Here is a 23,100-nt window from a genome sequence, read left to right as displayed (position 1 = left end):
AACTAAGATTGCTCATTAAGAAGCATTTAGGCACTCTGACATTGCCACATGATAGAGGGATCGCCAGGGATCACACAAGGACTGAACCCACAGGCTGACATCTTCGAGCCATTGAGATCTATGCCACAAATTCACCTCAATGCCATTGGCCATGCTTATAACAAGCATGTCATTAGGTTTTACACCACCTATGACTTCGATCCCACCGGGCTTTGGTCCCTTGCCGAACATTCCTGCAAGTCCTATAAGTACCAACCCTTTCCTGGATACCACACCTTGGACATACTAACTAGTCTAGGAAGGGGGGTGGCCCAAGGACTCACTCAGTCTCTTGCAACAAGAGCACTCACATACGCCCTTAGTGACTTACACAAAAATACGGCCGTTCAAATTTCTAAAATGATGGGCAAATACGACGGAACAACAGACCCTGTTCAATTCATTGAAATGTTTGAACAGAGATGTGAAGCCTTTGAAAATCCCAACTTTCCCACTAAGGTACATGCGTTGAACTTATGCTTAGAGGAAAAAGCTAGTCGATGGTTCATCGCATTCATGCCGGTGATCAAGGCCAAATTCAAAACCTTGAAATCAACCTTTATACATGGCTTATCCAGACAATGTGATCGGTGGAGTGCAGTAACAAAACTCTATTTAATTCAGCGTCGTCAACCAAATGAATCCATTAGAGATTTTATCCTTAGGATAAAACTCTTGGATTCACGTTGTGAGTCATGGGAAAAATTAAACGATGTTCAATTGAAGACATGTTTCGTGATGGGTTTGAAGAATAACAGCTTACACAACTTGATCATTGTATCCAATCCGAAAACGTTCGATCAATGTTGCAAAGAAGCAATATGTTTAGATAACAACATGCTAGAAGATGATCATGGTACGAGGTGTTCCTCATCTAAACCCAGTCAACTAATGGCAAAAGACAGATCAATCTCATAATTGACATTCCCAAAATTTTATGCAGACTTGCTTTAAACCTTATAGTAAACATCTCTAAGAGAGGATGAAACCCTTCAAAACCATACATCCTTAATGTCTTTAAAAGTGAGGAACGAAATGCCTTGTGTTGAGTGCAATCACTACGACCATCCCAATCCTCATTGTGCATACAAGGCACATGTTCTTCTATACTGCATATATTGTAAAACCTTTGACCATGATACCAAAAAAATATCCCAATTCATCCATAATGTACTCAAAACCTCCATCTCCCGTGCACCAAACTGAAACAGTCCAAAGGGTAGAAATTGCTCCAGGAAGCAGTTAATCGAACACTTTAGTGTTTCTATTGTCGTAGACCTCACAAGGTGGCAGATTACACAATTTGGAATACTTCCATGCCCATAGTCACTGACACCTTGTAACCAATGTGTGAACGATGTGGCATTGATCACATGTTCCAAGATTGCCCAAGACAAGTTGCTTCAATGCAACTTGTCTCACAAAATACAACTCTTAACATCTTAAGTGTGCAAAGCGAGCAACTGGCCATAGTGCCATTGAATGTGCTTACAACTTTGAATGCAAAACATCTTAAGTGTACAAAGCGAGCAACTGGCCATAGTGCCATTGAATGTGCTTATACAACTTTGATGCAAAACATCGAGTTGTGTGGAAAAGTTGATATTTTGCATCAACTAGATGCAAAACATCAACTTTTTCATAAAACTCAATGTTTTTCATCAAAGTTGATGCAAAATATCAAGTTTTATGAAAAAGTTTATGTTTTACATCGAGTTGATGTGCAAAACATCAACTTTTTCACAAAACTCGATGTTTTGCATAAAAGTTTTGTGGAATAGATCGTCTGAGCATGCCAACACAAACGGCATCGCTAAAACAGGTCGTTTGAGAAAATCGACCTCCAATCCTCCAACTTTCTTCTCTAAAGCATCCGAAACTTGATGCAAAATATCAAGTTTTATGGTAGAGTTGATGTTTTGCATCAACTTTGATACAAAACATCGAGTTGTGTGGAAAAGTTGATGTTTTACCTCAACTCGATGCAAAACATTATTTTTTAGCCTAAAAGTTGATGTTTTGCATCGAGTTGATGCAAAACATCAACTTTTTCATAAAACTCCATGCTTTTTCAAAAAACTCCATGCTTTTCATCAAAGTTGATGCAAAACATCATGTTTTATGAAACAGTTGTGATGTTTTACATCGAGTTGATGCAAAACATCAACTTTTTCACAAAACTCGATGTCTCATGCACTCACAAGTTATGTATTGGTAAAAAGTACACATAATTACTATGTATGTAGGTACATATCCTTAAAGGAGATAGATCCTACATCCATTAAGATGGCTCATCTCAATGCTATTGATGAGGCAGTGTGTATGATCGAGGATAACTTTCCTAGAACAATTTTCACTAGCCAATTGCATCTTGTGGTGCATTTGGTTGATAAAGTGGCATTGTTCATGTTCCATGGATGTCTTTCCTTGAAGGGTTCATGAAAACCTTAAAGAACTTTGTGAGACAAAAAGCAAGGCCAGAAGCAAGCATGGCAAAGGGATGGTTGATGCAAGAGTCTCTTGTGTATATCTCAAAAACATCTATCTAGCATAAATCTCTTGTGTATATCTCAAAACATCTATCTAGCATAAATCCTTCCATGCCATAATTATGGAGCAATGAGGAGGATAACCGACTAATTACTAATGTGCCTTAGGGAAAAGGAAGGCAACGAAGACTAGATGAAGCATTACGCCACAAGGTATTCATACATTCTAATTCTAAATAGTCCCATCATGGTGGAGAAGTGGATTGGGAGATACAAGGATGCAATCAATAGACAAAAGGATAAGAACAGAGCTTTCAGAAGAGAAAATAGACGCTTGCCATTCCCGCCTAGCTTGGAACCTCTACCAAATGTGATCAATATAGAATGGCTTCGTATGGCAATATCTATGGCATCGCAAAATGGAGAGATGATCACAAGAGAAGAGCATGAGTATGCAAGAGGATATGACCCTCAATTAAGTACATTCTTCATCTCTATCTAACGTATATACCTTGTTTAATGCACTATATATATTAAATGTCATGCTTTTGTTTAATGTTAGTATATAATGCAATATGAAGGCACTTTCGCACAGAGTGTGTGGATTCTAAAAGAAACACATTTGATTATGGTGTGATGGCAACTTTTAAGCAAGAAAGTCGAGCTAGTAGACATGATACCAATGTCATAGAGGACAATCTTGAGTATTGTGGAACTATTCAGGATATTCTTGAGGTTGGATTTAGAGCATTTAGTCTATTCATCTTTGATGTCAAATGGTGCAAGGTGATATATAGGGGTACTCAAGCAATCATGAAGAACATCCAAATGGGTTATTCCAAATTGATTCCACCAAGATGATGAGAAAGATACCTTCGTACTACCTCAACACTGTCAACAGGTTAGTAACCCAACCAATCCCAAATTAAATCTTGATGTAGTATAATAAAAGTGTAACCCCTTTGCTTTGTGGTATTAGGTTATGCTTCATGCTGATCGAATTGATCCAAAGTGGTGGAATATTATACAAGTTTCCCCTCGTTCAAAACATATCTTTCAAGATCAAGATGTGGAGGCCGAATCTCTAGATGAGGTTCAAGTTTACCTCAAATCGGCTCATTAGAAGAAGATGATGAAGAAAACATTTTGGACGGGGCCGATGAAGAGCATGAGGAACATTAATCAGCAGATGATAATGAGTCACCTATCAATCATGACAATGCTTCATTGGATCATCATAATGATAGTGATATTGATATTGATATAGAACCCCATCTTTTCATTGAGCTTCCATTAGATATAGACATTGATGAAGCAATACATATGGATTTATTACAAGATGGGATAGATTCATGATCTTAACATTGTTTTGCTTCTCAAAAGTTTTCAACTATTTTTTTTTCTCAAAACATGGCTCTAAGGGTTTTAATGGATGATTTTTTAAAACTATATATCATTTTTTTTGTGCATGTGACATGTATTTTCAGAATTCAGCATCCATGAAATTACGTTGCTATTTTCACTGCATGAAATTCCAGAGAGTTGTTGCATGCTAAAGTCTTAAAATACATGTCACATGCACACAAAAAATGATGTATAGTTTAAAAAATCATCCATTAAAACCCTTGGAGCCATGTTTTGAGAAAAAAAAGGATAGTTGAAAACTTTTGAGAAGCTAAACAATGTTAAGATCATGAATCTATCCCATCTTGTAATAAATCCATATGTATTGCTTCATCAATGTCTATATCTAATGGAAGCTCAATGAATAATGTTCCTCATGCTTTTCATCGCCTCGTCCAAAATGTTTTCTTCATCGTCTTCTTCTAATGAGTCGATTTGAGGTAGTACTTGCACCTCTTCCAGAGATTCGGCCTCCACACCTTGATCTTGAAAGATATGTTTTGAATGAGGAAAAACTTGTATAATATTCCACCACTTTGGATCAATTCGATCAGCGTGAAACACAACCTAATATTATAAAGCAAAGGGGTTACACTTTTATTATACTACATCAAGATTTAATTTGGGATTGGTTGGGTTACTAACCTGTTGACAATGTTGAGGTAGAACGAAGGTATCTTTCTTATCCTTCCAAAGCTTGGTGGAATCAATTTGGAATAACCCATTTGGATGTTCTTCATGATTGCTTGAGCACCCCTATATATCACCTTGCACCATTTGACATCAAAGATGAATAGACTAAATGCTCTAAATCCAACCTCAAGAATATCCTCAATAGTTCCACAATACTCAAGATTGTCCTCTATGACATTGGTATCATGTCTACTAGCTCGACTTTCTTGCTCAAAAGTTGCCATCACACCACAATTAAGTGTGTTTCTTTTAGAATCCACACACTCCGTGCGAAAGTGTCTTCCCCCTCTGACCATATTGCATTATATAGTTTGTACTAACATTAAACAAAAGCATGAGATTTAGTATATATAGTGCATTAAACAAGGTATATACGTGAGATAGAGATGAAGAATGTACTTACTTGAGGGTCATGTCCTCTTGCATACTCATGCCCTTCTCTTGTGATGATCATCTCTCCATTTTGCAATGCCATCAATATTGCCATACGAAGCCATTCTATATTGATCACATTTGGTAGAGGTTCCAAGCTAGGCGGGAATGGCAAGCGTCAATTTTCTCTTCTGAAAGCTCTTTTCTCATCCTTTCGTCTGTTGATTGCTTCCTTGTATAGATCCTACGTCCATTGAGATGGCTCGTCTCAATGCTATTGAGGCAGTGTGTATGATCAAGGACAACTTTCCTAGAATAATTCTCACTAGCCTCCTTTAAGGATATGTACCTACATACATAGCAATTATGTGTACTATTTACCAATACATAACTTGTGAGTGCATGAGACATCGAGTTTTGTGAAAAAGTTGATGCTTTGCATCAACTCGATGTAAAACATCAACTTTTTTTATTGAACGATGTTTTGCATCAACTTTGATGAAAAACATCAAGTTTTATGAAAAAGCTGATGTTTTGCATCAACTCGATGCAAAACATCAACTTTTAGGCTAAAAGTTGATGTTTTGCATCAAGTTGATGTAAAACATCAACTTTTCACACAACTCGATGTTTTGTATCAAATTGTGCAAAACGTCAACTCTACCATAAAACGTGATATTTTGCATGAAGTTTCGGATGCTCCAGAGAAGAAAGTTGGAGGATCGAAGGTTAATTTTCACAAACGGCTTGTTTTAGCAATTCCGTTCGTGTTGGCATGCTCAGACAACCTATTCCACAAAACTTTGACGCAAAACATTGCGTTTTGTGGAAAAGTTAATATTTTGCAACTCGATGTTAAACATCAACTTTTTCACAAAACTTGATATTTTGCATCAACTTTGATGAAAAACATCGAGTTTTATGAAAAAGTTGATGTTTTGCATCAACTCGATGCAAAACATCAACTTTTAGGCTAAAAGTGATGTTTTGCATCTAGTTGATGCAAAATATCAACTTTTCTACACAACTCGATGTTTTGCATCAAAGTTGTAAGCACATTCAATGGCACTGTGGCCAATTGCACATTTTGTACACTTAAGATGTTAAGAGTTGTATTTTGTGAGACAAGTTGCATTGAAGCAACTTGTCTTGGGTAATCTTGGAACATGTGATCAATGCCACATCGTTTACACATTGGTTACAAGGTGTCAGTGACTATGGGCATGGAAGTATTCCAAACTGTGTAGTCTACCACCTTGTGAGGTCCACAATAATAGAAACACTGAAGTGTTCGATTAAGTGCTTCCTGAGCAGTTTCTACCCTTTGGACTGTTTCTGTTTGGTGCACGGGAGATGGAGGTTTTGAGTACGTTATGGATGAAGTGGGGCATTTTTTTGGTATTATGGTCAAAGGTTTTACAATATATGCAGTATAGAAGAACATGTGCCTTGTATGCACAATGAGGATTGGGATGGTCGTAGAGTGATTGCGTCAACAACACAAGGCATTTCGTTCCTCACTTTTAGAGGCATTAAGGATGTATGGTTTTGAAGGTTTTCATCCTCTCTTAGAGATGTTTGCTATAAGGTTTTAAGCAAGGCTTCATAAAATTTTGAGAATGTCAATTCCGAGATTGATCTGTCTTTTGCCATTTGTTCACTAGGTTTAGATGAGGAACACCTTGTACCATGATCATCTTCTATCATGTTGTCATCTCAACATATTGCTTCTTTGCAACATTGATTGAATGTTTTTAGATTGGATACAATGATCAAGTTGTGTAAGCTGTTATTCTTCAAGCTCATCATGAAACATCTCTTCAATTGAACATCGTTTAATTTTTCCCATGACTCACAACGCGAGTCCAAGAGTTTTATCCTAAGGATAAAATCTCTAATGGATTCATTTGGTTGAAGCTCAATTTAATAGAGTTTTGTTACTGCACTCCACCGATCACCTTGTCTAGAAAAGCCATGTATAAAGGCTGATTTCAAGATTTTAAAGTTGGCCTTGATCGCCGGCATCAATGATGCGATGAGCCATCCACTAGCTTTTTCCTCTAAGCATAAGTTCAATGCATGTACCTTAGTAGGGCAGTTGGGATTTTCAAAGGCTTCACATCTCTATTCAAACATTTGAATGAATTGAATAGGATCTGTTGTTCCGTCGTATTTGCCCATCATTTTAGAAATTTAAACGGCCGTATTTCTGTATGTCACTGAGGCCATATGTGAGTACTCTTGTTGGAAGAGACTCAGTGAGTCCTTGGGTGAGTCCTTGGGCCACCCCCCTTCCTAGACTAGTTAGTATGTCCAAGGTGTGGGTATCCAGGAAGGGGTTGGTACTTATAGGACTTGCGGGAATCTTAGGCAAGGGACCAAAGCCCGATGGGATCGAAGTCATAGGAACCTAATGGCATGCTTTATAGGCATGGCCAATGGAGTTGGGAGGTGAATTTGTGGCAAAGATCTCAATGGCTCGAAGATGTCAGCCATTGGGTTCAGTTCTTGTGTGATCCCTGGCGATCCCTCTATTGTGTGGCAATATCAGAGCGCTTAAATGCTTCTTAATGAGCAATCTCAAATTTTTTTTTGTTTTTGCTTTCTATACTTTCCCACAGTCTGTTTTACAACCTCAAGAGGCTTGGCGTACTCTTCGTAGGATCAAACGGGTGTTTGTTCGCCCTAATTAGCTTAGGCGCTATATGCACGTGAATTATCTCTTAGAGATATTTTTCCAAAAAAAGCGTATGCTAGGAACTTTCCTGATGGAAGAGGAGCTCCTAAAACCTATTTTCCATCACTGTCTCAAGACAAAAATTTTGATGAGAATTTTTTCTCTGTTTCGCACAGCACGTTTTTTAGGGTGTTCCAAAAGGAATTTTGAAAAACTATGTATGAGGGAGTTTTAGTATTTTTGGAGTACTACAACTTTGTTTTCTTGAGTCGTTCGTGATTTTGTCATGTAGACTCTAAAAAAGTAGCCCAAATATGACTCGTCTCGTCGTTTTCACGTTTTTTGCAACATTTCGTGGTTTTGGACTGTTGCCTCGATTTTCGGGTTGAATTTTGAGGCTATTGGTCGGAGGCAAAAAATGGTCACCCACCCCCACACACTTAAGGGGCTAAGTGTGGCTCCCCACCTTGGCCCATATGTGGGTGCCCATAATGGGTGCCCACTTTTAGATTTTGACTTCAGACGACCGGTCCAAAGTCGAAGAGCTCGATGTCAACTTTTCGATGGGCTCTACAACGCCTTCATTGGATATACGGTTTAGGAGATACGGGCCCCCAAAATTTTTTGGTGCCGAGACGGACCCCTTTTCACATCAACGGACTTCACGAATTTTATTTATTTTGATTTTTTCTTCACGTGAAACCTTAGATTTTCACGCCGTGAAAACATTACCTTTTCACGTCGTGAATCGGACTCCACAGAATATTAAATTCTGTATTTTTTCGCACGAAACCTTAGGTTTTCACGTCGTGAAAACGTTACCTTTTCACGCCGTGAACCGTACTCCATGGAATATTAAATTTTGTTTTTTTCCGCGTGAAACCTTACATAGTCTCAAATCTAGATTCTTTTGATCATTGTTGCTTAGATGGCCCTCTTGACAACTTGAGAGAACTCTACATGATAGAGCAAAAACCCAAGGAAACTGTAAGGGATTACATCTTGTACATAAAAAACTTGAATTCACAATGAGGACTCAAAGAAACTTAATGATGCACAAGTGACGTGATGTTTCCTCACGGGATTGAAGAGAAAAACTTTGCATAACCTTTTCATAGGCTCAAATCCAGATTCTTTTGATCATTGTTATTACAAAGAAGCAATGTGTTTATCCAAAATACACCCAAGATGATTTTATTGAGATTATTAGGAATAACATAGGACTCACATTACATATTTTATCCTCTTAATGAGAATAGTGAAATAGCCCCAAATTTCAATGTATTCACTAGCATCTAACAACAATGTGTCTAGGGTTGATTGTGGATTGTCCCAAAGATACGCAAGTTTCCTCAGATAAGACAACATGATTGGGTTTAGGACTAATCATTGCTTTATACCGTTCAACATTTTTTTCTATTGGGAAATATATCCAAACTTTCATAGAGTCAAATGAAATCATAGATGTTTTAGTTTCACCTTCAATTTCAGTTCCAATTTCAGCTTCCCATTCACTTTCAAACGTAAGCATTCCCCGGTTCACTCATAAAGACTTGGCCATAAACATAATTATTTTCACTTCTCTCAACATTGTCAAGAGGGTTGTCTCCAAAAAGCTATTCTACTTGCAAACATGCCTTCTCCATCAACAACCCTCTCTATAGAGTCAACTATTCCTTCCTAAACATGTCCCACCAATCCTATCGACACCAACAACAAAAATCAAATCCTACTTTGGTAAGAATAACCTTGTACAACCCTCAACATTAATAGGCCCTGTTTCAAAACTTATAGCCTCTCCAACAACTACCACTGCTAATCAAGAGTTTCTCTATGTCGACAAACCCCCATGATGAAACCTCTACTCCAAGAATCCCACTTCAACATCAATCCACTATTTTTGAGCCAACATCAGATGTTACATAAGCTTTTCAATAGACACAAGGACCCACCTTCTCAAAAAGAAGGGTATCCACAAGAAGATAAATCAGGTGGGCACATAAGAACGTATCAAAGTGGTGTCTATGGTACTTGATCTATGAGATGAAAGATAACTTGAATTTTACAAAGGTTGAATGGGGCAATCTACACCATCTTCTCTTCAATTCAAGCAATTCATATCAAAGGCAGATCCAACTCAATGTTCCAAACTCAAGCAAGAATAACCTTGAAAAAGTCAAAAGCCAACATTTTCACCATTATGAAAATTTGGAGAAACTATTGGTTTTTCATGCCCTTGAAAATCTTCATGAGGGAGAATAAATTTTTGACTACCTCCAAATTATACTTACGTCTCCCTGGCCTCATCTCACCAACTCAAATCCACCCAAGCTAACTTTCTTGAGATTTTTATGTCACTTGGTTTTAAAAAATGAGCTAGTTTTTGACGCCATCAAGAAAGACATAAAAATGATAATAACAAAAACTAATGTGCTAGGGGAATAATTCCACATCTCATTTAACCATTTTTCCAAGAACTTAAAACCATGAAAAACCTTGGTTTTTACATTAACATCAATCATGGAAGAAACACCAAAAACACTAATCTACCACTTCTATATGACCTAGTGAATGTTTAGATCAGTTTCAATAATCAATAATCATGGAAGAAACACCAAAAACACTAATCTACCACTTCTATATGACTTACGGAATGTTTAGATCAGTCTTGATAATGAAAAGGGGAAGAAGTTTGAAAAACCTAAGTTTTTCACGTCACACTTAAGCTTGATGTTTGGCATCCAAACATTAATAAATCATCAATAATGTGTTATACTAACATGGTTACTATTATGAGATTATCCAAATATCACCAAAAGAAGGGAGTTGGTTCACCCATGAAAAAACTCATGTTTTTTATGCTGTGAAAAACAAAACTTTGGGTTTTTTAATGTCATAAATTGGTACATATTAAGCGCCAAAGTGCATCAATGTGGCTATCTAACATCATCATGTGTGCCAAAAAGCGCAAACAAGCTTGACTTTAACATTATGAAAAACTTTAGTTTTTCATGCCACGAAAAACTCACTTGGCTTTTCACTCCACAAAGTGTCACCTAAAAGATCACTATGATGCTAATGAATGTAGCAGATGCTTCATGACTAAGAACAAGTAGTTACTCACCCACTGCTTGAATTTAACATCATGGAAAAACTCACCTTGTATTTCACTCCACAAAGTGTCACCCAAAAAATCACTATGATGCTAACCAATGTAGTAGATGCTTCATGTGACTAAACACTAGTTACTCTCACCGATTATAAGAACCATAACCTCACCATCAACATCCTTTCTAGGTACATTACTAGAGGGGGGGATATGGTGTGTGGAAGCGTGGTCCATGTTGGTATGTCCCATCGCTTGGATTTCCCCTTAAAAGGTACATGGCCTAAGTTGTCCTCTAACACAGCCCAAACCTCACCAACTTATGGGGGCACCTCAACAAAATATCTTCATTGCAGAACCCCACATTCCACGCTCAAGAATGGTGAAAAAGTTTTCAATTAGCCTCAAAATTATTTCTTTTATTAGCCTCTCCGATGGTTTCTCAACACTTCACACAATAGCTACATCAAGAGTCTGAATGGCTCACCTTCATTGTATACCTTCTTGTAAAAGCAATTTAATGAACTTGAAAAAAAAGTAACACATGGGACGAAGAATCTAGGGACAGGTTCTCAAGTTCAATTAACAATAGTCCTCCTCAATCTAGATATTAAGGTTCGTATAAAGCTAGTTGGAAACTACAAGAATTTAGGACATTTTACATCTACCTCTTCTGGCTTCCACACCCAAATCTAACCATTTGATAAAGATGATGGTTTCTACAATCGTGCAATAAGGAAATACAACCTCACCCGCCGTTAGGATTAGAAAAATTATCTCGTAGTAGGTGCATCAATTAATTCAGTCCACAACACCAATAATAGTGGCTAGTTAGGTAGAGTAGGTTTTGAATAAGAGCTTAACTTCTATTAGCTTGGTAAGTTGAGTAATAGTGAGTACATATTTTTGTTTAATTCAAATCCTATACAACACCAATAAGAGTGGCTAGCTAGGTAGAGTAGGTTCTACATAAGAGCTTGACTTCTGTTTGCTTAGTAAGTGGAGTAAGTGGAGTAGGTTCTACATAAGAGCTTGACTTCTGTTTGCTTAGTAAGTGGAGTAGTAGTGAGTACAGAGAGTTGTGTTTGTAAATATATTCCATTTTTATACATCTTAATATGTGTCTTTCATCATTGATTAGTAAATTAAGCTTAGATTAAGCTATATTTCTCCTCTTATAATAATTGCATTGCTTCATTAGGACACATCTGATACACTTCATAGTGTTGAGACTATTGTTTGCAAGTTTTGTTACCCTTATCTTATATTTCTTGATCTATAATTATTTCCAAGTTTTTTTACCCTTATCTTTTAGTTTTGCACATAATATTTTGTTAGCTTCTACACGTATTTCTGACACCTAACACCTAAAGGTTGAAACTCAACATAAGACCAAAAGCTATTTTTGCCTTGAAGCTTCACTCAATGTGTAATTGTAATGTTAAGTGCTTGTGATGGCAATATGAGGGTATGCCCAAGGATATGCCACTTGAAACTCACTAGGCTAGGGAGGTTTTAAGCAAATGAAATACTTCATAATTGAAAGATTAAACTAAAGGTCTTGGTTTATGAAATAGATGAAGTAATTACAGAATATTTAAAGCATAATCCCATTAATCAAGATCTACAAACTGATCCAAGGAGGATTACATCAATCTATAGTTTTGAGAGTATATCCATATCCATAAGAAACTCCATAGTTACCTCCATCAAATCACTAAAATCTCTTTACATTTCCTAAATCATCTCTCGATTCCCTCAATCACATCCATGCATCCCTCAATCCATCACCTTTTCACCTTCCACTTCACCTTTTACATTGTTACCAACTAAATAGCCTTCAAACACACAACCTTTGATATCACACCATACAATTATGCACACACATAAACAAGAGTTATGCTTCCCCTTCATCTATGCACAATTACAAGATCACTGTTACATGCTAATTTCAACTTTAGGAACTCTCTTTCCCTCTTTTGGGTGCTTCTCATGACCCTTTATGTGTGGTGGTGCTTCTCTTATAATTTCTTTCATAACATTTTTGAGTGTTTGAGCTCTCATATGAGCTCTTGATTTGTTAGTTTTTGCTTAAGTTTGTGGATTTGCTTAATATTTTAGGTGTGTGAGTACGAGAAGCTTACATTGACTTCTCTTAAGTGAAGGAGCACACCTTGTGTTGAAATCTCAATTAAGGGTGGACTAATCTAGGGGGATATGCATAGAATAGAAAGACGAGATAGCAAGAGGAAGTGTGGGGCTAAAGAGTGGAGGGCTTCTAGGAGTCCAATGGTAGGAGAGAGGAGTAGGCACAAGGAAGCACAACCCTTGAAAGAGAAGGAAGAAGGAGAGAAAAGTTGCCTAATATTTTGCTCCTCAAGCTTGGATAAACAAACACAATATTTTACCACACTAATGCTGAAAACCACCTTACACTTGCACACTTGTTCACCTCACACTTGCACTTCCACACTTATTCACATAAGTTATAATAGTAGAGATAAGTAAACTAACAATTGAACTGGTAACCAACATTTCATGTGCAACACCATTACTAAACTAGCACTCCAATTGCTAAGTAGAAATCCATTATCAATAAGACTCCTAAAAATAGAGATCCACATACACTCTAGTAACAGATTAATTGCTATATAGCAATACATTTATAGTCCAATAGCTAAGTAATAGTCAAGAGACATGCCAATAGCACTCCAATGGCTTAACTATTAATCAACTTACAATACAACTTGTAGTGTTGTTTGTTGTGTGCTATTCACACATTCCTCTAAGGCTGAACAAGAAGATGCACAAGATGCTTTATGAAAGACTTTATCCCTATTCGCTTTTGACACACATCTTTCTTATTGGGTGAGCCATATGTTTCCATTGTTCAAAAGAAGAACACAAAATCCTTCACCTCTTATATAATTGTGCCAATGCATCACCAATGTTGCCATGCAAACAATGGCAATAATCCATCTCCTTCATTCGCCAATTTGGATTTTGATGCATGAAGAAGATGTTTGAGGCTGCAAAAATGTTTAGGTCATGTGATGTCCAAGCTTTCACAAGCATCAACAACGTAATATATAAAATAACTCCTCTAATGTTTTGGTTGTTTTAGTATAGTGAGGATAAGCATATTTAGAGATGAGTGTTGCCTTAACATTAGCTTTGCATTGTTTAGATGTATTTTACATATTGTTTAGGGAGGCATATTGGGTGCTCAGGACCAACTTCACAACAAAACTTTTCTCTTTTAACCATCAACGTTGGCACATTGACACCCTGAACTTAGCTTTTCTATATTATTCACTTTTTCCCATGGTCCTTGATTATGTTGCAATTGTTTCAAGAACATGTACCATATTGTGATAATGTGAAGATGGAACATTTGCATAAGTTGTCCTATTCCAAGCTCAATGACACCATCTTAAGTTCATTATATTCCAAGCCCATTGAGTCTTTGCCTTTCGATGGTTAACCTATCCTTTTGTTGCAACAACCAACAATGCCAACCAACTTAAATGGCAAAGCCAACAGGAATGCCAAAGGTCAAAAGAATGGAATCCATAATTATGCAAGGGCTTGCTTTCTAGTCTTATATGATCCCAAAGTGCTTGTTGGCAACTCAAAATGAAATGTTTTTTTAAGGGCTGATGGGCCAAGGCTAAAATGTGCCTAGGCTAAACCTTTTCTGTATTAATATGAAACTAAGTGCCAAGCTGACCTTAAGATATCCACTCACTTAGAATGTAAAGCAGTCTCTCTATATTATTATGGATTTTCCCTTAATTGTCACTTTTTCCACTAATTTATAAACCCATTTATTATTGCCTTTGATTCATGGTTCCATGCTTACATAGGCTAAAGAGCACATTATTCAAAAAAAAAATGCTACTTAAGAACCTATTCCACACACCATGACCACTTCACAATAGCCATATCAATCTCACCACCATGTTACCAATCCAACGTGCTGGTTCTATCAAGCCTTTCACTGCATTTGGAAATCCTCACTACATTGTACATTCAAGAGACAAATAAGGCAAGCATCATAAAGAAGGCCGCCTCTTCAGCATAATGCTGCTAGAGCAAGCACCTTAACAAGTCAGCCTGGAAGAACTATCTCAAGCCAGCCTTGGCCTTTTCAAGCATATCTGAACCAGTCAGCACACAGATCTAGAGTTAGAATATTCTCAAAATTCAAGAGTTGTCTAGCCTTTTAAATGAATGCAAATAATGCTTCTGCAGAAAAAAAAAATTTACTCTGTTGCAAGTTGGTAGCAGACTTGACATCACTGCGGAAAAAAACCATGCCTCGCTTGATATAAACACTCTGAAAAAAGAGGATGAGTGTCATAGAATCATAATTGTCTTGTTGACAGGCCCATGGTTGAGACACACCACCACACTGCCCACCATAGCTAGGTGTGTGAGTTTTATAGCTAGGTGTGAGAGTTTTAAGGTTACATTGAGCCCATTGATTGCTATCTTACATGACTTTTAGTGGACCCCCTGAGGAGCTAAAAAACAGCCAACTTGTTTGAAGCATATGCATGCATGCACTTACTCTTGATGGAGGTAAACCTTTTAGCTCTGCACATGCCACTTCCAATTTTTGCACCTGCATTCACTCGCGAGCATGTTTGGCACCGTATTAGTCATGCCTCATTATATGCCAGACATGTTTTAACATTCTTTGCACACTGGTGCTAGATATCCATTATAGCACTAGGTAAAAGAAACGTTTTGATATGCTTTGCACATTGGCCATAAAAGAAAACTACAAAAACTCGCATGTGGGCCGCTAGTAGAGGGAGGCTACATCGGAGGCAGAGGAGGGAAAAACCACCATATTGGGTGCTCAGGACCAACGCTGAAGAAAGGGCCCCAACCCCACGTGAGTAGAGACGCTGCACCCCGCTGCTGCATTCTGTCAGAGTCCCCTACGAGGCGAACTCCCTAGTAGGGTGTGTATGATGTTCGTCCAAATGCATCAGATGGTCTCTGCCAAGGGAGCATTGGAGCCACCAATGGCCTCGCAACATCGCCAAATGTGTCAGGCACAGACACTGATGATGAGTTCCCTTCCCTAGCACATCTCCAGAGTCCATTGGGATTCTAGCACTACAAAGGCAAGGATGGCCAATATCCTGAAGTCAATGTTGGGATTAGGGTTAGGGTTTGCAGCAATGCACAACACATGCAATGAAGCAGTAGTGAGCAAGAGAGAGGAGGCACAATATTCTTATGTTGATTGAGTAGAATGAGTGGTGCCAAGTACAAAAGATATAGTACACTCTCATAAGTGGATAAGAAGGTGTTCCTATGCACTAGGGAAAAACCTCCTAAAGAGCGAAAAAGTACCCTAGCTGGTCCTGGAGTGTTCACACACCACTGCGTGACATTTAATGTCCCTAGAGTGATGATGTGAACTTGTACAGGGATATGGTTGATCAATCTCCGAAAGGCAATAAGCTTGAAGGTTTGCGGAAAGCTTCGAGCTTTTCACGAGGAAGGGCCTTCGTGAATAAATTGTCATGTGTAGAGACATACACCAAGCTCATCTCTCCTACATGGAGCCTGTCCCTGACATAATGTGGTAATGCACTTCCCTAACATAATGCAAGCATGAAACACTAGATTTCTTGCAACTGCCAATGCGCTCTGAGAGTCAGTGTAGACAGGAGCGGAGAGCTACTGTCCAACAATAAGATCGGCCGAAAGGTGTCTATGGCATGCACAGTCAATGGCACACTGTGAGAATTGAATGCCCAAATAGTAATGCAACGGGCCCAAATCTGACATCACAAAAGAGGCTTGTAATTCAACCTTGTAGGCTGAAATCTTCTCAACATTGGGGCATGTGAGTAGCATGTCATCAACATATAAAACAATGACCAACAAATCCTCTTTAGTCATCCTGACATAGAGGGTTCTCTCTGTTGGATTGTTACAAAACCCATGTGCAACCAAGTATGCATGTATCTTCTCATACCATGCTCTCAGAGCTTGCTTGAGTCCATACAAAGCTTTCCATAACCAACACACTTTGTCTTCCTGACCCTTTTGATGAACAAAACCACGAGGTTGAGATAGATAGACCTCCTCATGCAAATCACCATTCAAGAAGGCCATTTTGATGTCCAACTGATGCACATTCCAACCATGATGTGCTGCCATAGCAATGATACACTTGATGGTGGTCTTACAAGAAGTAGGAGCAAAGGTCTCATCATAATCTCTGCCTTTCTGCTATGCATAGCCCTTTGCCACAAGTCTGGCTTTGTTGCAATCAATGCTACCATCAGACTTCTGTTTGATCTTATAGACCCACTTCGTACCAATAGCTTTCTTACTAGAAGGCAAGTCAACTAGATTCCGAGTGCCATTCTTCAAAATGGAATCATATACCTGCTCCATGGCGTGCTTTCAATTTTGATCCTCTTGTGCTTCATGAAATGAAACTGGCTCTTCTTTATCGCACAACCTGCTCATAATGTCATATGCACCCTCCACCAAAGTGTGACACACGCTCTACATCAGTGCAACATTCATACAGTAGGATTACCTTTTTTAGGAATATACCGTGGCCCCATTGTGAGCCCTAGTCCAGGACATGTCAAGCAAGACCTACGTAGGTCAGTCTTCATAGCCATAGAGAGCCTGCATGTGTTAGTCCTCTTACCCACTTGGAGAATTCGTTAAATAGATGCATGTAGAAGTCAACCTTAGCTTTAGAAAGTGCATTAGCAAGCATGTAGAGGGTAGATGCACATTAAGCATGCCTATGGGCCAACCAAAGGCCAGCCCATGCCCATGAGGCATGGTAGGTAACATGACCAGCCCTTGGAAAGAGTTTGTATCGAGTCGGCAGCCCTTAGCAGCTGGCTGACAGCATAAGAAGCAAGCATGCTTCAGTCGGCCAGCATAAAATGCTTATAGACTTCAATCGAGTGTGTTCCTACAGTCGGCCAAGCTTAATGGGCAAATCTGATATCTTGTGTAGCATTAAATGCTAACCAAAAGCTCCTCTCCTTTCTAGATGTCATGTGCACGCCCGTGCCATGGCTAATCTCCAGCATGAACAGCATAATCCATGAATAATTAAGATAGCATGTAGGACGTCATCTTCATCATCAGTGTCATCTTCATCATTAGCATTAGTATCAAAATCAGCATCATCGGCATAAGCATGAAGAAGGGCATGAGTACCCAGTCGGCAGCCTCCAATAAGCAGCAGCAGGCGGCAAGGTGTCAGGCATATGACGAACAAGTGTGGGCAAGTAGTGCATGAAGCGCAGCATTTATCAGATTTTATCCCATGATTACTGGTCCAAGAACTGGCCGACAGGAGCATTTGTTGGCTGACCACCAACCTAAGCATGTATATAAGCATATCTCGGCATTTGCATCAAAGATATTTAGTCATTCATCATTTCATTATCATAGAAGTCAGTAGAAGTTATGTAGGGGCCAGAGGTCACCCCTAAGGGGCTGACTAAGGGCCTACGTTATGTACACACATTCATGTCTCTTTTTTGTACATATTAAATACAAAAAACCCTAACACCAACTATCTCTCTCTTCTTCTCTCTCCTCTGTTTTAATCATGTTCATTCAACATCTTGTTCTTAATCAAGCTTAGGGGTGTGGATCGGTACATGAAGGCTTCCGATGCAACATTGGTATCAGAGCATTCAGGCTCATCCACTAAGCAAAGTCCCAAGGAGGTGCATAGATCCATTGGAAGAATGCAGCAAGGGTAGCAGATGGAGTGGTCTGCTAAACAGGCAAAGCTGGAAGAAAGCGTTCTCTGGGAGTATGTACTCAAAACCAGTACACCATTAAGCTCTCAGACCAAAGGCCTAACAATAGGCATGATCAGTTCCGCCAGGTGACCCATCGTTGTGTTAAGGATAAGGGATAACAGGCATGGGCAGTAGTGAAACAGACACTCAGATCTTCAGCAAGACTTGGAAGTGAAGATCAGAAGTGGAAGGTGCTCAGAAAAAAATATCAAAGTCAAAGTCAGAGTCAAAGTAGAAGGTTAAAGTAAGTAGTCCACGGAGGAAGGATGATAGAGTGTCCACCCTGTCATCAAGTTTAGCACGTGTCATGTGCATGCATGGAGTGGTTTGCAACAGGCGAAGCTAGAGGAAAGCATTCTCTAGGAGTATGTACTCAGAACCAGTACATCATTAAGCTCTCAGATCAGTTCCAAGGCTTAGCAACAACATGCATGATCAGTTTTGGCAGGTGACCCACCACTGTGTTAAGGGTAAGGGATAGCAGGCATTGGGACAGCAGTGGAATAGATGCTCAGTTCTTCAGCAAGACTTGGAAGTGGAAGGTGTTCAGACACAAATATCAAAGTCAAAGTCAAAGTAGAAGGTCAAATAGGGAGGAAGGATGATCCACCCCGTCATCAAGTTTAGCAAGAGGGGATGTCACGTGCACACCCGTGCCATGGCTAATCTCCAGCAAGAGCAGCATAATCCTTGAGTAATATAACAGTTAAGATAGCATGTAGGACATCATAATCATCATCACTGTCATCTTCATCAATAGCATCAGTATCAACATCAACATCATCAGCATAAGCATGAAGAAGTGCACAAGTAACTAATCAGCAGCCTCCAGTAAGCAGTCGGGAGCCAGCAAGAGGCTAAGGTAGCAGGCGGCTAGGTGTTAGGCAGTTGACGGAGTAGGTGCACGCAAGAAGTGCATGAAGCGCAACACTTATCAGATTTTATCCCATGAATACTTGTCCAAGAGGTGACCGACAGGAGCATTAGCTGGCCGACCACCAACCCAAGCATGTATATAAGCATGTCTCGGCATTTGCATCAAAGACATCCAGTCATTCATCATTTCATTATCATAGAAGTTAGTAGAAGTCATGTAGGGGCCAGAGGTCACCCCTAAGGGGCTGACCAAGGACCTAAGTTATGTACAGACATTCATGTCACCTTTTTGTACATATTAAATACAGAAAACCTTGACACCAAATATCTCTCTCTTCTTCTCTCTACTCTGTCTTAATCATGTTCATTCAGCATCTTGTTCTTAATCAGGCTTAGCGGTGTGGATCAGTACAGCAAGGCTTCCACGCATGCAACATGAGAAGCGGACCTCCAGCTCCTCACTTCGACAGTCCCATCTGTAGAGGCCTTCACTTTGGTATGCAAGATCATTGGTAGCCACCCGGCATGCGTACAACTCACAAATCTATTACAGGCTAGCCTTCTTGGTACGCCTGGAAAGATTACTGATATTCATCCTTTGGGGTGTGGCTACTACCAAGTTGAGTTTGACTCGCCAACGGCGTCGGATAGAGTCATGCAGCTGAGCCCCATCGCACTGTGTATGGCCCATGCCTTCTTTGCGAGGTGGCAGCACGGCTTCGACCCAGCATCCGACCCTCTATCTCGCGTTTCAGCTTTCCTGTGACAGCCTGCTTCCTAGGCCTTAGGAAGGAATACCTTCCTCTCCTCCAGTGATAGGTAGTGCTCTCGGGAGAGTGATGGAATCCCTCTCCGCCATCACTTCGGTTCTTGCTTGGGCAGCTGGGACTCCATCCCTCTGTATCTGCATAGCCTCTCCGGAGACGGTGCCGCATGCCATATTTCTTCCTTGCCTCCAGGGAGCCCCTATTCTGCAAAGAGTAGAGTACTCTAGCCTCCCAGGTCAATGCTTCAAATGCAGGAAGAAGGGGCATCTCACTAGAGCTTGTCCCCATCATGAGTCCAAAAGACCGCCCCCAGTGGTCCCCGCCACATTCTCTTCAAGAGCGTGGAAGGGATACTGGCTCTCAGATAGCAGAGCACTAGGATCTGGCCACGGCTGACACTGATTATGCCAGAGCGTAGCCCGAGACAGAGCCGCCAGCTAACTTCCAGAGCTGAGCAACGCCGCCGTGCGCACCAGGTTGGCAAAGTGCAAAAGGATATGATTTCGTCAGAGAACCGTTTCGAGCATTTATCTTAGCAGCCACATGACGGGGATGCCCCCCCCGCCCCCCCCCCCCCCCCCCCCCAACCCAACAGTTACCTCGAGGAACCCACCTCTGTCTCCTTCTGTTTGGAGGTTGTTACCTCGCCTAGATTTCTCTCCAGGTTCACAGATTCCAATGAGGTTCTCTGGCCCTACTAAGCCTTTGGTGGACCCTTGCACCCTTTCTCTGAGGAGGATTCCTTCCTTCCACTTCCTTCTCCCAACTCTACTTCCCCGTTTCCCTCTGTCCCACCCCCCCCCCCTTCGTCTCCAGATCTCCCCTCAACAGCTCCCCCTGACCTGTCTCCTTCAGAGCCCACCCCCCCCCCCCCCCGGCCGCCTCTCCTGAGCATTCCCGCCGCCCTCCAGCCACGCCAGACCTAGAGAGGAGGCCGTTGGCAAGTTCAGTCCGCTGCTTAATTCATCCCTTCGTGAAGCCGGGTGTGATGACCATAGCCGCCTCTCCGGTGAGGGGTCTCTCGCCAGAGTCGCTAGGCAACCCCCTCGGATTCTTGGACAACCAATGGATTACATTTTCTTCTGATGTCTCCCTATCGAAGGAACTGGTATTTTTTAAGGAGACGGTGGCTCCCATTTGGATTTGTGCGGTGTTTCATCACTCCATGCCCTCCATGCCAGAGAGTGGTGCGATGATCTTCTCGTTCCCCTTGAGTGCAGCAGTGGGGGTAGAATGGGATACGGAGTCGATGTCCGCTGCCAGCTAGGGGCAAGCAATTGAGCTCTCATCATTTCCACAATCTGCGCATCAGCGATGTGCTTACACATCTTTGGCCTTTAGCGTGGATGGAGTTGGGCCTCCCAAGCCACAAAGATCAAGATGGGGAGGTGGTGTCCTCCAGCTTGGAGGTGCTCCTCTTTGTGTTCCTCCATATCTCAGTAGCAGTACCTCTTCCCCCCTCCTATAGATACCTGCATTGCGATAGGTGGAGCCCAAGTTATGCTTATTTTCTCGGACAGAGTGGCGTCACATGGAGGGCAAGATCTGTGCCTACTTGGTCGAAACCCACGCCCAAGACTATTCGAGTTGAGGGTAGTTCCGGTAGTTCCACTTCCCACAAAGACTAGATATGCGGATTGCCTCATGGAACATCCAGGTTTGGGGGGGCCTCATTGCTTTCACAGGTGTGGCATCCTTAAGAGGAGAGCTTCATAGAGCAGCACTTGGAGGACCCATTGATATTCTTTTCCTCCAGGAGCACCATCTTTCAAAGGGGCGTACCCACTGCCTGCGGGAAGATTTTACTAGGCAAGAGTCACTTTCTGGTCTCCCTCTTTTGGCCCCTCCAGGACGCAGGGGGGAATTTGTATTTTTGTCAACAAGAGTAGCTCTTGCTAGCAATCGTTGGCTTAGGCATCATTGACACTGGTCGGGCTCAATGGGTGACCACACGAGGATTGGTGAGGATTGTGTGGGCTTTAAATTTCTATGCTCCGAATGCTATTGCAAGCCTTTGAGTATAGTTAACCAGTCCCTTCCATAGGCCAACTTCCATAGTCAACAGAGGATAGACTCGGAGGAGACACGGCTACAGTATATGGCTCAGAGTACTCTGCTTGGGAGGATATAATCCTGGCTCTTAGGAGGCAAGACCCTTGGCACTTATCAGAGTTTGGATAGAGCCCCAGGATTTTGTACTTCTCGAGGTCTGATAGGAGCAGAGCACTGGCCCCAATCTTTCCATACTTGATAGATTCTATATGGATGAGTGGGCTTGCCGTTGTGGGAGCATGATCAGTATTTTGACAGGCACTACTTTCTCCAATCACGCTCCAGCTATTTTGTCTCCTTGAGGCAGGAAAGACATTGGAGCACCTGATAGCCTCATCCAAGACTTCGAGATATGCAGCAAGATAGAGCAGATATAGGGCTGGATTTTCTCTCAGGATCTTCCGGCCACAAGCACCTTGGATGCATGCCTAGGTGAGATTAGTAGTTTACTGTAGGAGGCAGCATAGAGCAGATTGGTTGGATTCCGTGAGTAGGAGACGAGCATTCGCCAAGGCTTTGCTTTTCTTTAGCGACTTCAGGAGAGCTTCCAAGATAGCCCGTGGATTGAGGGGCAGTTAGAGCTGATGCTCGTATAGAGCTCAGATCCATAGAGGAGCGGAGGGTGGAGTACAAATACCATGCCAAAGCTTCCTTCTAGACCCAAGTGGGAGATAGGATCACTGGGGATTTCTTTGAGATTGCAGGCCCCAACACGCGGAGAGACGGTATCTGCACGTTGCGAGGCCAGGATGGATCTAACATTTCTGACCCCCCCATGTGAGAGCCATAGCCATAGATTTTTTCAGTTCCC

General features: G+C 40.9%; 1 protein-coding gene across 6 annotated transcripts in view; it reads right to left on the bottom strand.

The window, feature by feature from the left end:
* Positions 1 to 14,569: 14,569 nt before the first annotated feature.
* The window catches only part of LOC147637728 (uncharacterized), a 29,910-nt gene continuing 21,379 nt past the window's right edge, over positions 14,570 to 23,100 (bottom strand). For 4 of the 6 annotated variants that reach the window (XM_086799566.1, XM_086799565.1, XM_086799567.1 and 1 more), the window contains exons 3-5: positions 15,354 to 15,407; positions 15,050 to 15,119; positions 14,571 to 14,940 (exon numbers count right to left, since the gene is read on the bottom strand). In XM_086799566.1, coding sequence (XP_086655692.1) covers positions 14,906 to 14,940; positions 15,050 to 15,119; positions 15,354 to 15,407 — 159 coding nt within the window. In that variant the 3' untranslated portion in view covers positions 14,571 to 14,905. Of the gene's footprint in view, positions 14,941 to 15,049; positions 15,120 to 15,353; positions 15,408 to 23,100 lie in introns of all 6 variants that reach the window. The other 2 variants (XM_086799563.1, XM_086799562.1) reach the window with 1 other exon arrangement.

This window comes from Cibotium barometz, chromosome 6 (assembly GCF_041138505.1).
Source record: "Cibotium barometz isolate CiBa-2024 chromosome 6, ASM4113850v1, whole genome shotgun sequence".
In the NCBI taxonomy this organism is placed as follows: domain Eukaryota; kingdom Viridiplantae; phylum Streptophyta; class Polypodiopsida; order Cyatheales; family Cibotiaceae; genus Cibotium; species Cibotium barometz.
The sequence above is the reverse complement of the archived record's forward strand: the minus strand, read 5'-3'. Positions and strand labels throughout refer to the sequence as shown.